This window comes from Ranitomeya variabilis, chromosome 3, assembly GCF_051348905.1.
Source record: "Ranitomeya variabilis isolate aRanVar5 chromosome 3, aRanVar5.hap1, whole genome shotgun sequence".
Lineage (NCBI taxonomy): Eukaryota > Metazoa > Chordata > Amphibia > Anura > Dendrobatidae > Ranitomeya > Ranitomeya variabilis.
The window spans coordinates 679,452,529-679,466,971 of NC_135234.1; the positions used below are offsets into that span (position 1 = coordinate 679,452,529).

General features: G+C 43.1%; 1 protein-coding gene across 3 annotated transcripts in view; it reads right to left on the reverse strand.

Annotated features, from left to right (window-relative positions):
• Positions 1 to 4,090: 4,090 nt before the first annotated feature.
• Positions 4,091 to 14,443, reverse strand: part of TNS2 (tensin 2) — a 191,908-nt gene continuing 181,555 nt past the window's right edge. For all 3 annotated transcript variants that reach the window (XM_077298018.1, XM_077298020.1, XM_077298019.1), the window contains exons 26-29: positions 12,895 to 13,060; positions 12,743 to 12,811; positions 11,688 to 11,717; positions 4,091 to 5,587 (exon numbers count right to left, since the gene is read on the reverse strand). In XM_077298018.1, the coding sequence (XP_077154133.1) occupies positions 5,446 to 5,587; positions 11,688 to 11,717; positions 12,743 to 12,811; positions 12,895 to 13,060 (407 nt within the window). In that variant the 3' untranslated portion in view covers positions 4,091 to 5,445. The remainder of the gene's footprint in view (positions 5,588 to 11,687; positions 11,718 to 12,742; positions 12,812 to 12,894; positions 13,061 to 14,443) is intronic.

Consider the following 14,443-nt stretch of genomic DNA (forward strand, 5'->3'; position numbering starts at 1 on the left):
CTTGCAGACAGTCTTGCAGTAAATACTTTATTTTCGCCGTGGATATTATATCTCATAACATTGTCTTCTGTTATTCCTTGTAAACGGTGAAAAAGTTGACAGCTAGGTGTTACCATTTCCCTTATTAAAGCTGGTAACAACAGTATTGTCAATTTCTACATTTCTGGGAATAGTAAGAGGATCAGCACGATGCAGAGTTTTAAGAAAGATTCTCCAAAATTGTTAATTCATGGGCAACATAAATTATTTACTAAGGCAGACGTGAAGAGCTGGCAGAGCCACTTTAGGAGATCCCTAGGAATATATCATTGATATGCTTAAAGGGGTTGTCCAGAAAACATAAAAAAAAATCCTACTGAAGGAATTTGCTAAAATATTTAAAACGAAATTCACTAATTTCCCAGATATCGCTTTGACTTCTCTTATTTGTCTGCAGCCAGCACTATAATAGCTGCATGCCAGTCATACTGTATATGCAGGCATCAACCGTGAGCCTAATAACTGGCTGGCGTGGTCACAGCAAGTCACGTGAAAGCCTGGCGGAGGATACGGAAACAGCAGCGATGGAGGCGTAGGCACACATGCGGGATATTTTATTTTATCACATGCATTGCTTTTAAAATATAATATTCTGGACAATATTTAGTTCAAACACAGGAAAGTACAGTCTCTGGATGTTGGATACATGGCTGTTAAAGGGAATCTATCACATTTGACCTATCTAAACTATTAAGATGGGCATATGGGTTATAGAATGCTGAAAAATGTCCTCCCTGTGTGTCTCATATCAGATGTCTTGTTATTAAATCATCTTTTATCATTTTATATAAATGACCTCTTCCAGGCTCTGGGGAGGATGGTGCCTGACGATAACTCTGCACCCAGGGCCTTTTTACATGAAGGGGAGTTACCAGTGTGATATGTAATAGCCGCTCTCTGCTCTCCTGATCTCGCTGCAGAGCCGTGTGCGATTATACCTGACGCATCTCAGCTTCCAGCTCACCAACACAGGGTTACAATATAGCAGAGCTCAAGAGCTGCAAAAAATACAAGTTACAAATTTAATTTCTCCTGCTCTGTGTTAGTTACTTGTCTCACACTGGTAACTGCCCCATCATGTATAATAATCTCTGGAGGTAGAATTATCTACATGCAACATCCTCCGCAGAGCCAGGAACAGGTCATTTATATATAAGAAAACATGGACATGTCTGCAATAAGACATCTGATCGCAGATATCGAGGTGTCCTATTATTCTGCTTCCTATGGCCTACATGCTCATATAGACGGCTCCGGAGGGTTGATCTTACTGACAGATTCCTTTTAAATGAATGACTTGCCAACGAGAAATCCTAGGTAAAGCCCTGTCCCCATCCAGGTGCAGTATTGTGAGTAAAGCCCTGTCTCCAGCCACAACAAGTACTATTGGTACACATGGGTTTGTTCAGAGGACAAAATCTGATTCCCTGGAATATGTGCTCTTTCATTTTCATGAATTATGGAGTCTCCTGAATCCAAGACTTCCAACATGTAGTAAGTTGTAACATGAATATGAAGACCTGCATCTGATTTCTAAGCAAATACTTAAGTAATAGAGATGGCTTATAACTAGGTCCTGAGGGCTCATTACCCACAACCGAAAAGGCACTCTCAAGCAACCTGATAAAGACCTATGAGGGTATGTGTCCACGTTCAGGAAACACTGCGTTTTTGACGCAGCGCTGAGCCGCAGCGTCAAAAACGCAGCGTCCAGATGTTACAGCATAGTGGAGGGGATTTAATGAAATCCCGTCTCCACTGTGCATTAAAAAACGCATGTGTTTTTCCCGCAAAAACGCACATGCGTTGCGTTTTTTCAGAACGCAGCATGTTGCTACAATGAGCAAAACACGCAGGAACACCGCAGGTGACCTGCCAGTGACCTCAGGTGCATTTTTGGTCAGGATTTTACCTGCATAAAATCCTGACCAAAGCCTGAAGCAATCCTGACCGTGGACACATACCCTTAGTTGGCAGACCTTGACAAGATATTGGTCCTCTTTGGTTAACTGGCTGATTATAACCATGTATTTTGCACAATGTATCGGAGTTGATGCTATACCGAAATTTAAAGGGAGCTTGTTGATTTTTCCATCCAACACACACCCTTGGCGTGAATGATCTGTTCATTCCACCTTTCATTCTACTTGTCTTCCATCTACCTCTGCGCCCCTCTTCATTGATTGACACCTCTGGTTTTACAGAAGTTAGAAAAGGGGATGATAGATGCCGAGTCTTTTTGTGCTGACCCTTCCTTTCCTATGTCTAGACAATCACCTTGACTTCAAATGGCTTCCTAGAGTGCAATACTGTGTAGCCTTTTATAAAGACTGACGGGTACTTGGCAAAGAAAATGGTTGGCAGAATAACTTGCCATCATACTGTTTCTGGAGGACCTACAGCCTACACATCTTCCAGCAACATGAGTGAACATATTTCAGTGTTAAAGGGCACCTGTCACCTCGTTTTTTCAGTATGAGATAAAAATACTGTTAAATAGGGCCTGAGCTGTGCATTACAACAGTGTATTTTGTGGACCCCGATTCCCCACCTATGCTGCCAAAATACGTTACCAAAGTAGCCGTTTTCGCCTGTCAATCAGGCTGGTCTGCGAACTCTGCTTCAGGAAAATGGCCGCCGCGATCTCCATCTGCGCATGCGCGGCATCCCGCGACCATTTTCCTGAAGCCGCGGCCAGCAGAGCGCCGCTTCTGCACACGCGCGGCCAAAGGAAGATGGCCGCCCCCTCCGATCACCAATGAAATAGTGCACATCGCCCTCTTTTAACTCCCCTGTGCAGTGGATTCGGGACCTTGGGCATGCGCAAACCACTACGCCACCATCGGAAAACTAAGCAAGATCTGGGGGAAGACACCACGCCCTTTTGACCAGACCAGCCTGATTGACAGGCATTGACGTATTTTGGCAGCATAGGTGGGGAATCGGGGTCCACAAAATACACTGTTGTAATGCACAGCTCAGGCCCTATTTAACAGTATTTTTATCTCATACTGAAAAAACGGGGTGACAGGTGCCCTTTAAAGGGCCACTGTCACCCCCCCCAGCCGTTATAAACTAAAAGAGCCACCTTGTGCAGCAGTAATGCTGCAGTCTAACAAGGTGGCTCTTTTAGTTTTTGATTCAGTTATTCCCTCAATAAAGCGTTTTAAAAATTGGCCACAAATACCAGATATTGTACCTGGAGGCGGTCCGAATCGTCCTCTATGAATCTCCCAACTGCCGTCACTCTTCTCTTCAGGGGCGATGGTCGCCGCCCCCTTCGCGGTGTTTCTTCTTAAATCCGGCGCCTGCGCTGTGCGTGCCTGCCTGGGGCCTGCGCAGTCTTCATTGTCAGTTACAGCTCAGACGCAGGGTGCCTGACTGCGCCTGTGCGGGCAGTGCGGCCACCCTGTTCCTGAATCCCCGCCCCGCACTGTGTTATTCATTATGCACAGTGCGGGGCTGGCGTTCCTGGGCATGCGCACTGCGCTGTTTAGACGCTCCCCAGCTCAGACGCTCCCCCAGCTCAGACGCTCCCCCAGCTCACATGCTCCCCCAGCTCAGACGCTCCCCCAGCTCAGATGCTCCCCCAGCTCAGACGCTCCCCCAGCTCAGATGCTCCCCCGCCTTCCCAGGAACCCCAGCCCCGCACTGTGCATACTGAATAACACAGTGCGGGGCGGGGATTCAGCAACAGGGTGGCCGCACTGCCCGCACAGGCGCAGTCAGGCACCCTGCATCTGAGCTGTGACTGACAATGAAGACTGCGCAGGCCCCAGGCAGGCACGCACAGCGCAGGCGCCGGATTTAAGAAGAAACACCGCGAAGGGGGCGGCGACCATCGCCCCTGAAGAGAAGAGTGACGGCAGTTGGGAGATTCATAGAGGACGATTCGGACCGCCTCCAGGTACAATATCTGGTATTTGTGGCCAATTTTTAAAACGGTTTATTGAGGTAATAAATGAATCAAAAACTAAAAGAGCCACCTTGTTAGACTGCAGCATTACTGCTGCACAAGGTGGCTCTTTTAGTTTATAACGGCTGGAGGGGGTGACAGTGGCCCTTTAATTTGTTGAGAGCACTCACATTAGAAGTTACTGTGGCGACGTTCTCTACTTGGGACGACCCTACGATTGTATTACCGCTCTCCGCAAAAACACTTTCCTTGCCAAATATGGGAGTGTACCCGAAAACTGAGCAAAGCAGGGAAACCTTTCCAACAGGAAAGTTTCCAATTTTCCTGTTATGGGATCCTGTCCCAAATGGGAAGCAGTAACAAGGCCATGCTCCACTCGAGAACACTATTTCTGCTAACATTCTCCCCCCCCCAAAAAAAAACTAGCGTACACATCAGATTTCGTATGCATCTTAAACACACTGCAACTCGCAAAAGTGTTTTGAAGCATGTCTAAAAAGGGCGGTCGGGATGTTCTAAAATGTCAGGTTGTGCCGCACAATACTGATTTAACGTCAACCAACCAAGAGATGAGCGGCTATGATTTGTAACCGAATGCTCAGTGTGAGCCACTGTGATAAGTCTGGCACATCTGCATGGCAGGTCTACCTTTAGACTGTCTAAAAGACAAGTACTAACTCTGCCCTGGGGGGGAACTTCTGGATGTCCAGAACTTTGGCTTGAGTGCCTTTTTCCAACGACATTACAATAGACAGGGGGCCTGTTAGGTTTCGTATGGTACGTAGGAAAGGGCGCCCCAGAAGTAATACTGTGAGCGTCTATTGACATTGACAGTATGAAATATCCTGGAAGGATTATAGGGTATTATGTACCAGTTATATAGTGACCACCTTGCGTCACAAGCTCAATAATACGAGATGCTTGTGTTGAGATGACTTTAGAAATTGATAATAAAAATGTTGTTCCTGGTATCGTGAAGAGGCGGCATTCATGGCACTGATGTTGTAGAGGAGCAATATGCATTAATATATATGAGCTAAATCTATATCCCAGATGTCATACAGTGACTTATGTCGGCCGTTCAACAATGCACGATTAGAAGATTGTATTTGTGACCCAGTTGGACTTCCATCAACTTTGTAGAGCAAGAATTCTTTGCTCTGAATCTTCAGTTGTAAGGTCACCTTGTAGGCATAATACCTTTTGACAAGACCTTAAATAACGTCATGATGAAGACAATTACCATACTTTAGGATGTAAGGGAGATACCAAATTTCAATGGTTCTCCATAATCCTCAACAATCCCTTCAACCACATCCATTGTACTGTAGGCAGAAACCATGATTGCAGAGTCCTTCACTTAACGGTATAGATGATCTGACCATCCATTGTCACATACTCTTGGCTCTATAGCACCTGCATCTCTTGGGAACCACCAGTCGACCTTCTTTAACCATTTCTTTCCCAGTTTATTCTCTGGTTTCCTCCTTTTATCTCCGATGTGTGCCAAGCATGACTTTGGTGATGAAGTTGACAATGGCCGATGCTGGCTGTTCGGGGTCTACCTCTGCGAAGAGATGGCAGACGTTCTCCGCTGTGCTTCCTGCTTTCCGGGCCACAAAACCAAACACCCTGTAAAGGAAAAAAATGCACTGATGCCTCGCTAATGTCACTGTGATTCACTTACCAAACCTCATAAACTTAATAGTCTCTCGTGTGATCATGAAGTGATCCAGGAGAAGGTGAGGTCTTTATACATGGCATGCTAAAAACAGTCAGTGACGAGCCCCATATAAAAGTTTTATGCGTCTATGAAATTACTTGGTCTCTCTTAATCCTATAATTTGCAATGTTTGATGCTGTATACCTTACATAGTTACATAGTTATTAAGGTTGAAGGAAGACTTTAAGTCCATCTAGTTCAACCCATAGCCTAACCTAACATGCCCCAACATGTTGATCCAGGGGAAGGCAAAAAAAACCCATGTGGTAAGAGTAAGCTCCATCATGGGTAAAAAAATTCCTTCCCGACCCCACATACGGCAATCAGACTAGTTCCCTGGATCAACGCCTTATCAAGGAATCTAATATATACAGTGGGGCAAAAAAGTATTTAGTCAGTCAGCAATAGTGCAAGTTCCACCACTTAAAAAGATGAGAGGCGTCTGTAATTTACATCATAGGTAGACCTCAACTATGGGAGACAAACAGAGAAAAAAAAATCCAGAAAATCACATTGTCTGTTTTTTTATCATTTTATTTGCATATTATGGTGGAAAATAAGTATTTGGTCGGAAACAAACAATCAAGATTTCTGGCTCTCACAGACCTGTAACTTCTTCTTTAAGAGTCTCCTCTTTCCTCCACTCATTACCTGTAGTAATGGCACCTGTTTAAACTTGTTATCAGTATAAAAAGACACCTGTGCACACCCTCAAACAGTCTGACTCCAAACTCCACTATGGTGAAGACCAAAGAGCTGTCAAAGGACACCAGAAACAAAATTGTAGCCCTGCACCAGGCTGGGAAGACTGAATCTGCAATAGCCAACCAGCTTGGAGTGAAGAAATCAACAGTGGGAGCAATAATTAGAAAATGGAAGACATTCAAGACCACTGATAATCTCCCTCGATCTGGGGCTCCACGCAAAATCCCACCCCGTGGGGTCAGAATGATCACAAGAACGGTGAGCAAAAATCCCAGAACCACGCGGGGGGACCTAGTGAATGAACTGCAGAGAGCTGGGACCAATGTAACAAGGCCTACCATAAGTAACACACTACGCCACCATGGACTCAGATCCTGCGGTGCCAGACGTGTCCCACTGCTTAAGCCAGTACATGTCCGGGCCCGTCTGAAGTTTGCTAGAGAGCATTTGGATGATCCAGAGGAGTTTTGGGAGAATGTCCTATGGTCTGATGAAACCAAACTGGAACTGTTTGGTAGAAACACAACTTGTCGTGTTTGGAGGAAAAAGAATACTGAGTTGCATCCATCAAACACCATACCTACTGTAAAGCATGGTGGTGGAAACATCATGCTTTGGTGCTGTTTCTCTGCAAAGGGGCCAGGACGACTGATCCGGGTACATGAAAGAATGAATGGGGCCATGAATCGTGAGATTTTGAGTGCAAACCTCCTTCCATCAGCAAGGGCATTGAAGATGAAACGTGGCTGGGTCTTTCAACATGACAATGATCAAAAGCACACCGCCAGGGCAATGAAGGAGTGGCTTCGTAAGAAGCATTTCAAGGTCCTGGAGTGGCCTAGCCAGTCTCCAGATCTCAACCCTATAGAAAACCTTTGGAGGGAGTTGAAAGTCCGTGTTGCCAAGCGAAAAGCCAAAAACATCACTGCTCTAGAGGAGATCTGCATGGAGGAATGGGCCAACATACCAACAACAGTGTGTGGCAACCTTGTGAAGACTTACAGAAAACGTTTGACCTCTGTCATTGCCAACAAAGGATATATTACAAAGTATTGAGATGAAATTTTGTTTCTGACCAAATACTTATTTTCCACCATAATATGCAAATAAAATGATAAAAAAACAGACAATGTGATTTTCTGGATTTTTTTTCTCAGTTTGTCTCCCATAGTTGAGGTCTAACTATGATGTAAATTACAGACGCCTCTCATCTTTTTAAGTGGTGGAACTTGCACTATTGCTGACTGACTAAATACTTTTTTGCCCCACTGTATACCCTGTAATATTATACTTTTCCAGAAAGGTATCCAGTCCCCTCTTAAATTGAAGCAATGAATCACTCATTACAACATCATACGGCAGAGAGTTCCATAGTCTCACTGCTCTTACAGTAAAGAACCCGCGTCTGTTATTATGCTTAAACCTTTTTTCCTCCAGACGTAGAGGATGCCCCCTTGTCGTTGTCACCGGTCTATGATTAGAAAGATCATCAGAAAGGTCTTTGTACTGTCCCCTCATATATTTATACATTAGAATAAGATCACCCCTTAGTCTTCGTTTTTCCAAACTAAACAGCCCCAAGTGTAATAATCTATCTTGATATTGCAGACCCCCCAGTCCTCTAATAACCTTGGTCGCTCTTCTCTGCACCCGCTCTAGTTCAGCTATGTCTTTCTTATACACCGGAGACCAGAACTGTGCACAGTATTCTAAGTGTGGTCGCACTAGTGACTTGTATAGAGGTAAAATTATGTTCTCCTCATGAGCATCTATGCCTCTTTTAATACATCCCATTATTTTATTTGCCTTTGTAGCAGCTGCATGACACTGGACACTGAATATTAGTTTGTCATCCACCCATACACCCAGGTCTTTTTCATTGACGGTTTTGCCCAGAGTTTTAGAATTAAGCACATAGTTATACATCTTATTACTTCTACCCAAGTGCATGACCTTACATTTATCCCCATTAAAGCTCATTTGCCATTTATCAGCCCAAGCTTCTAGTTTACATAAATCAGCCTGTAATATAAAATTGTCCTCCCCTGTATTGATTACCCTGCAGAGTTTAGTGTCATCTGCAAATATTTAAATTCTGCTCTGAATGCCCCCTACAAGGTCATTAATAAATATGTTAAAAAGAAGAGGGCCCAATACTGACCCCTGTGGTACCCCACTACTAACCGTGACCCAGTCCGAGTGTGCTCCATTAATAACCACCCTTTGTTTCCTATCCCTGAGCCAACTCTCAACCCACTTGCACATATTTTCCCCTATCCCCATTATTCTCATTTTATGTAACAACCTTTTGTGTGGCACCGTATCAAAAGCTTTTGAAAAGTCCATATACACTACATCTACTGGGTTCCCTTGGTCCAGACCGGAACTTACCTCTTCATAGAAGCTGATCAAATTAGTCTGACATGATCGGTCCCTAGTAAACCCGTGCTGATACTGGGTCATGAGGTTATTCCTCTTCAGATACTCCAGTATAGCATCCCTTAGAATGCCCTCCAGGATTTTACCCACAGTAGAGGTTAAGCTTACTGGCCTATAATTACCGAGTTCAGTTTTTGTCCCCTTTTTGAATATTGGCACCACATTTGCTATACGCCAGTCCTGTGGTACAGACCCTGTTACTATGGACTCTTTAAAGATTAAAAATAATGGTCTATCAATGACTGTACTTAGTTCCTGCAGTACTCGGGGGTGTATCCCATCCGGGCCCGGAGATTTGTCAATTTTTGTGATTTTTAGACGCCGCCGTACTTCCTGCTGGGTTAAGCAGGTAACATTAAATTGGGAATTATTATCACTAGTCATATTGGCTGCCATGGGATTTTCTTTTGTAAATACTGATGAAAAAAAGTCATTTAGCATATTGGCTTTTTCCTCATCCTCATCCACCATTTCACCCAGACTATTTTTAAGGGGGCCAACACTATCATTTTTTAGTTTCTTACTATTTATATAGTTAAAGAATATTTTGGGATTATTTTTACTCTCTCTGGCAATGAGTCTCTCTGTCTCAATCTTTGCTGCCTTGATTTGCTTTTTACAGAATTTATTTAATTTTCTGTATTTATTTAATGCCTCCTCACTACCTACTTCCTTTAATTCTCTAAATGCTTTCTTTTTGTCACTTATTGCGCCCCTTACAGCTCTATTTAGCCATATTGGTTTCCTCCTATTTCTAGTATGTTTGATGCTGTATACCTTATTATACACACACGACTTATTATTACAAGGAACCCCCTTCTTAAAGAGGTTCTGCAGCATTTGGTGCATTGTGCAGTTCTGCAGACTGGACCTGTTGATTTTTTTTTTCTGGCTAATTTTCATGCATTTTTTATATTTATGTATATATTATACAGTAGATACTCATGCTTTTCTTCCCATAAAAAGTTGAAGGCGTAAACGCATGAAAAAGCCACAATTAGAACATGCTCAGTTTGAGGAAAAAAACAGTATGGAACTAAAACTGCACGGAAAATAAGGAATGAAGGCCAAAAAAAGCTCCATTTGCAGTGCATTTTACATTTGTCAACTACATTTTTTTAAATTAAAAATGGACTAATATTTGTCATAAAGCAAGAAATAGCAGATACTCGCCTACCGGACCCTTGTGAGTGTCCTAACCTAAAGTGGGCGTTACCACTGCAGACGATCACTAGCCACTATTCAGCTGCTGTCTAGATGTTCCTTCCTGACCAGAAGAAACAGTCGGCTGGTGGCAGGAGTCCAGCAGAGAGGTATCAGGCCTCTTTTGTTTTATGATGAATATTGGGACATTTTTACTTAAACATATGTAGTGGCTAATCTCTTACAGCAAAAAAAACCTAATAAATTCACCCTGAAATTTGATACCGGTAAGGCTATGTTCACACGTTGCATTTTTGCAGCGTGTTTTTTTAATGCAAATTAAAAGCTGCGTTTTACAGGATCTATGAGATTTCAGGAATCCCCTGCACACACTTGTTTTTTATTTCCTGATTGAATTGCAAAACCGCTGCGTTTTATTCTCTAAGGCAGGGCTGTCGTCCGAATGCAGTCTACTGTTCACAATGGACCCATAGACGTGAATGGGCGAGTGCCATATCGAAGCCAAATCGTGCACGATGTGATATTTTTTCCCTTGGACCACTCTGTCTGAAGAAAAAAAAAAAAATCGGACCTGTGCATGGCCTCCTTGAATAACTTTGTTCCGAGTGCGATACGATGTTTTCATGGATCATACTCACACCAAAACTATGGGCGTCTGCACAAACCCTTTAAGTAAACAACGCCCGACCAATTCAACTTCTCCCACTATTTTTATATTTGCAATTGTACATTTTTTCATGCACTGATAAAAAAAAAAAAAAAAGTTCACGGCTGCGCGTCATACATGAATTCAGGCTTGTGTTCAGAATAGTCACTATTTAAAAAAAATTGCTTCAAAAATTTTTTTGTTTATCCTTTGCGTTCTCCCCACTCAAAGCATAGTTTAGCTGAATTAGTGATCATTAAATTAATGATATAAAAAGTAAACAATGCCCTACCTAATAAATATATAAAAAAAAAAAAACTTTTTCTGCTAAATAATTTGATCAGATTGCTCTTTTTTTCAAAATATTTTATGGTGTCACATACATCTTGCATTGGTGGCCTAACCCCTTGTATTGTTCATTTTTGTAAGGTGGAAGCGTATCTGAACTTTGGGATCCTGAAAAAAGCTGCAAAAACATAGCAAGAAAACATACCAGCGAAAAACGCAGGAAAATTTGCCTTTTGGCAAAAAAATTAGCAAAAAAAAAAAGGGCAACGTATGAAGATAGCCTTATAATGTCTAAGCAGTCCTAGATTATAGGGCAATAGTACTACAAAAGTTGCAGAGGGTAGGGACAATGGTCCATACTATCCTGTAAGGTTTATTGCTTAGTCTACTGCTCCACTAAATGTAAATTAAAAGTATAAATTCCTATGGACTGGCTTATTTTTAGTGTATCCATGACAATGCTCATAATATTTTATATGTGACATCACAAAAAGTGTAAATCACTTGGCTGAAGTAATGAAAATCTGAGAAAATCTAATAGCCGGCATGAGTCCGTAAGGGATCACTTGGATCAGTGACAATGGCTGGCTGTGGAGGACCCTGTATGTTCCTTGGCTTTGGTGCCCGTGTGAATGAGCCTCCAGGGCACCTGACTGCTGTCATTGAAGATGAAATGCCGTCTCTTATGAAATGTAACTTGTTGGCGTCTACATAGTGCATGGAATACAAAGGTCTTTAGCTGCGAAGACGCCGTGGATTATACATACTTTGATGTTGTCCTGTCTGGATTGGTCCACCTGCAATGAAATGAAAGAGTTTTAGGAGTAAAGCTCTAAAGTATAGAGGTGTTAAAGGGAATCTGTGAGTAGAATAAACCCTCCGACACCATCTATATGGGCATGTAGGTCATAGGAAGTTGAACAAAATGATACCTTTATATCTGCGATCCGATATCTTATTCCAAAGTAATCCACATTTTCTATATTTTAATATGTAAATGAGCTGTTAAGATCTATGGGCCGGACATAGATCTCCCTGAATCTCTGCTCCAGAGATTATTTCAACTAAAAGGGGCATTGCCAGTGTGAAACATGTAATGACTGACAGTACGCTCTCTTGATCTACATGTCTCACAATGGTAACTCACCCTTTCATACAAAATAAGCTCTGGAGACAGATTTTCAGGCAGATCTATGCGGATCCATAGATTTTAACAGCTCATTTACATATTAAGAAAAAACTTGTATTTCTCTGGACTAAGACGTTAGATCGCAGATATCAAAGTATAATATTATTCACCTTCCTATGACCTACATATCCATATAGATGGATTAGGAGGGTTAATCCTACTGACGGATTCCCTTTAAAGCATAAGACAACTTTCGGAAACTTCTTACATGTCAAAATGATAAGTGAGTGACTGGATGTTTAGACTCCGCAATCGGCAAAGAGGCAAAAGCGCTCAGTTGACTGCTGTGCTAGTGATGAGCGAGCGTGCTCATGTCCTAATCGAGTATTTTCGGTGTGCTCGAAAAAATGCTTGAGTCCCGGAGGCTGCATGTCTCGCTCCTGTTCGACAGCCATAACACCTGCAGGAATTGCCTAACAAACAGGCCCAACAGATCAGTGCACTTTTCTGGTCCTCGCTGCTGCTGGGTATACAAGTATTCTGAATTGTTCCTATTTTCTAGAGCAGTAATGCAATTCATATATTTCATGTTTTCATGCTATAGCGAACAGAGTGCCACTTTGCTTGGATTGAACAGTCATTTTTGGCTGATAGACTTCCTTTAACAGAGAATAAATGCAATGAGTCTGATACCTGCGGTCCTGGGGGTCAGCGCTGCAGTATGTGACACTGGAAATAGGGTAATGGCGTCTGAAGAACAGTCTGCAAATAAAACCAAATGACATCAGGGCACAGAACAGTGAACTTCACTGCCCAAACTAAAGCCGCCACTTGCCCAAACTTACTTGCGCTGGCTGTCAGTCAGTGTGATACCTTGGTCAGACACCTTGAAATGAACAATAGTCGCAGTAGACCGAGGGGGAGTTAAGATGGCGCTGGAAGCCCTGGAAATAGCCTGCGGGCCAGTCAGAGATTCTGTGTCCACAGAGCCAAGGTACAGGACACTGCAGGCTGGAGGTGGAGAGAAGATGCACAGATAAGAAGCACTGGACACACAACCTGCAATATCAGCAAAACTCACTGGCCCCGAGTCATCAAAGCAATCTTGCCCAAATGCCTAAAGCAATCTTGCCTAAATCCACTCTGAAAAGTTACAGAAAAATGTTGCGACTAGTGATGAGCGAGCATGCTCGGGTGTTATCGGAGTATCTTCAGAGTGCTTTAGTAATGTGCTTGAGTCCCCGCGGCTACATGTGTTGTGGCTGTACAGCAGTGGCAACACATGCAGGGCCAGCATAACAAAGACGTAATCCCCACGTGTTGCGGCTATCGAACAGCCATTAGACATGCAGCCGTAGGGACTCGAACATATTTTTTGAGCATGCCGAAGATATTCAGTGAGCACCCGAGCATGCTAAGATAACACGATATCCAAGCATGCTCATCACTAGTTGGACTATTGGCGATTTCACACCAGTTTCTTCCAGCTCCGTCAAAACTATCAGAGCTAAGGCATGATGGGGGCAAGATGGGGGTGTGCTGCACCAGTTCATCTAATTTATGATGAGATGTGACGGTTCCTACAGCAGAAATCTTACTCCAGTCACCTACTGGAGTAAGAGTTGCTGCGAAGCACACAGATGTGCACACCACTCATCAGACACTCCAGTCACCACTCATCAGACACTCCAGTCACCACTCATCATACACTCAAGTCACCACTCATCAGACACTCTAGCCTCCACTCATCAGACACTCCAGTCACCACTCATCAGACACTCCAGTCACCACTCATCAGAGACTCCAGTCACCACTCAGACACTCCAGTCACCATTCATTAGACACTTCAGTCACCACTCATCAGACACTCCAGTCACCACTCATCAGACACTCCAGTCACCACTCATCAGAGACTCCAGTCACCACTCAGACACTCCAGTCACCATTCATTAGACACTCCAGTCACCACTCATCAGACACTCCAGTCACCACTCATCAGACACTCCAGTCACCACTCATCAGACACTCCAGTCACCACTCATCAGACACTCCTGATTTATGAAGAGGCCTCTTAAGAATCGCCCATCTGGATGAACCGGGGCCTTTAAGTAAACAGTTTTTATTAAAACTTCAAATTAATAGAACAAAATGTAAAATAATATGATCAGTAATGAACCATCTGAGAAAGAAAAATTGTAGTTTTCATAGAAATCATTTCTAATTACAACATGTCAGTAATGACCTGACCAGGGCTAGATGTAGTTTTACAGCTCAGTTCCATTTAAAGGCATTGTCCTGAATTTAGATTTGGGAGTGGTTTTATTCACTGCTCGCACCTGACCGGATCCGTCCTCCGCATGAATTGTGCTTCTTTGTTTCTAAATTTGCAAAAAT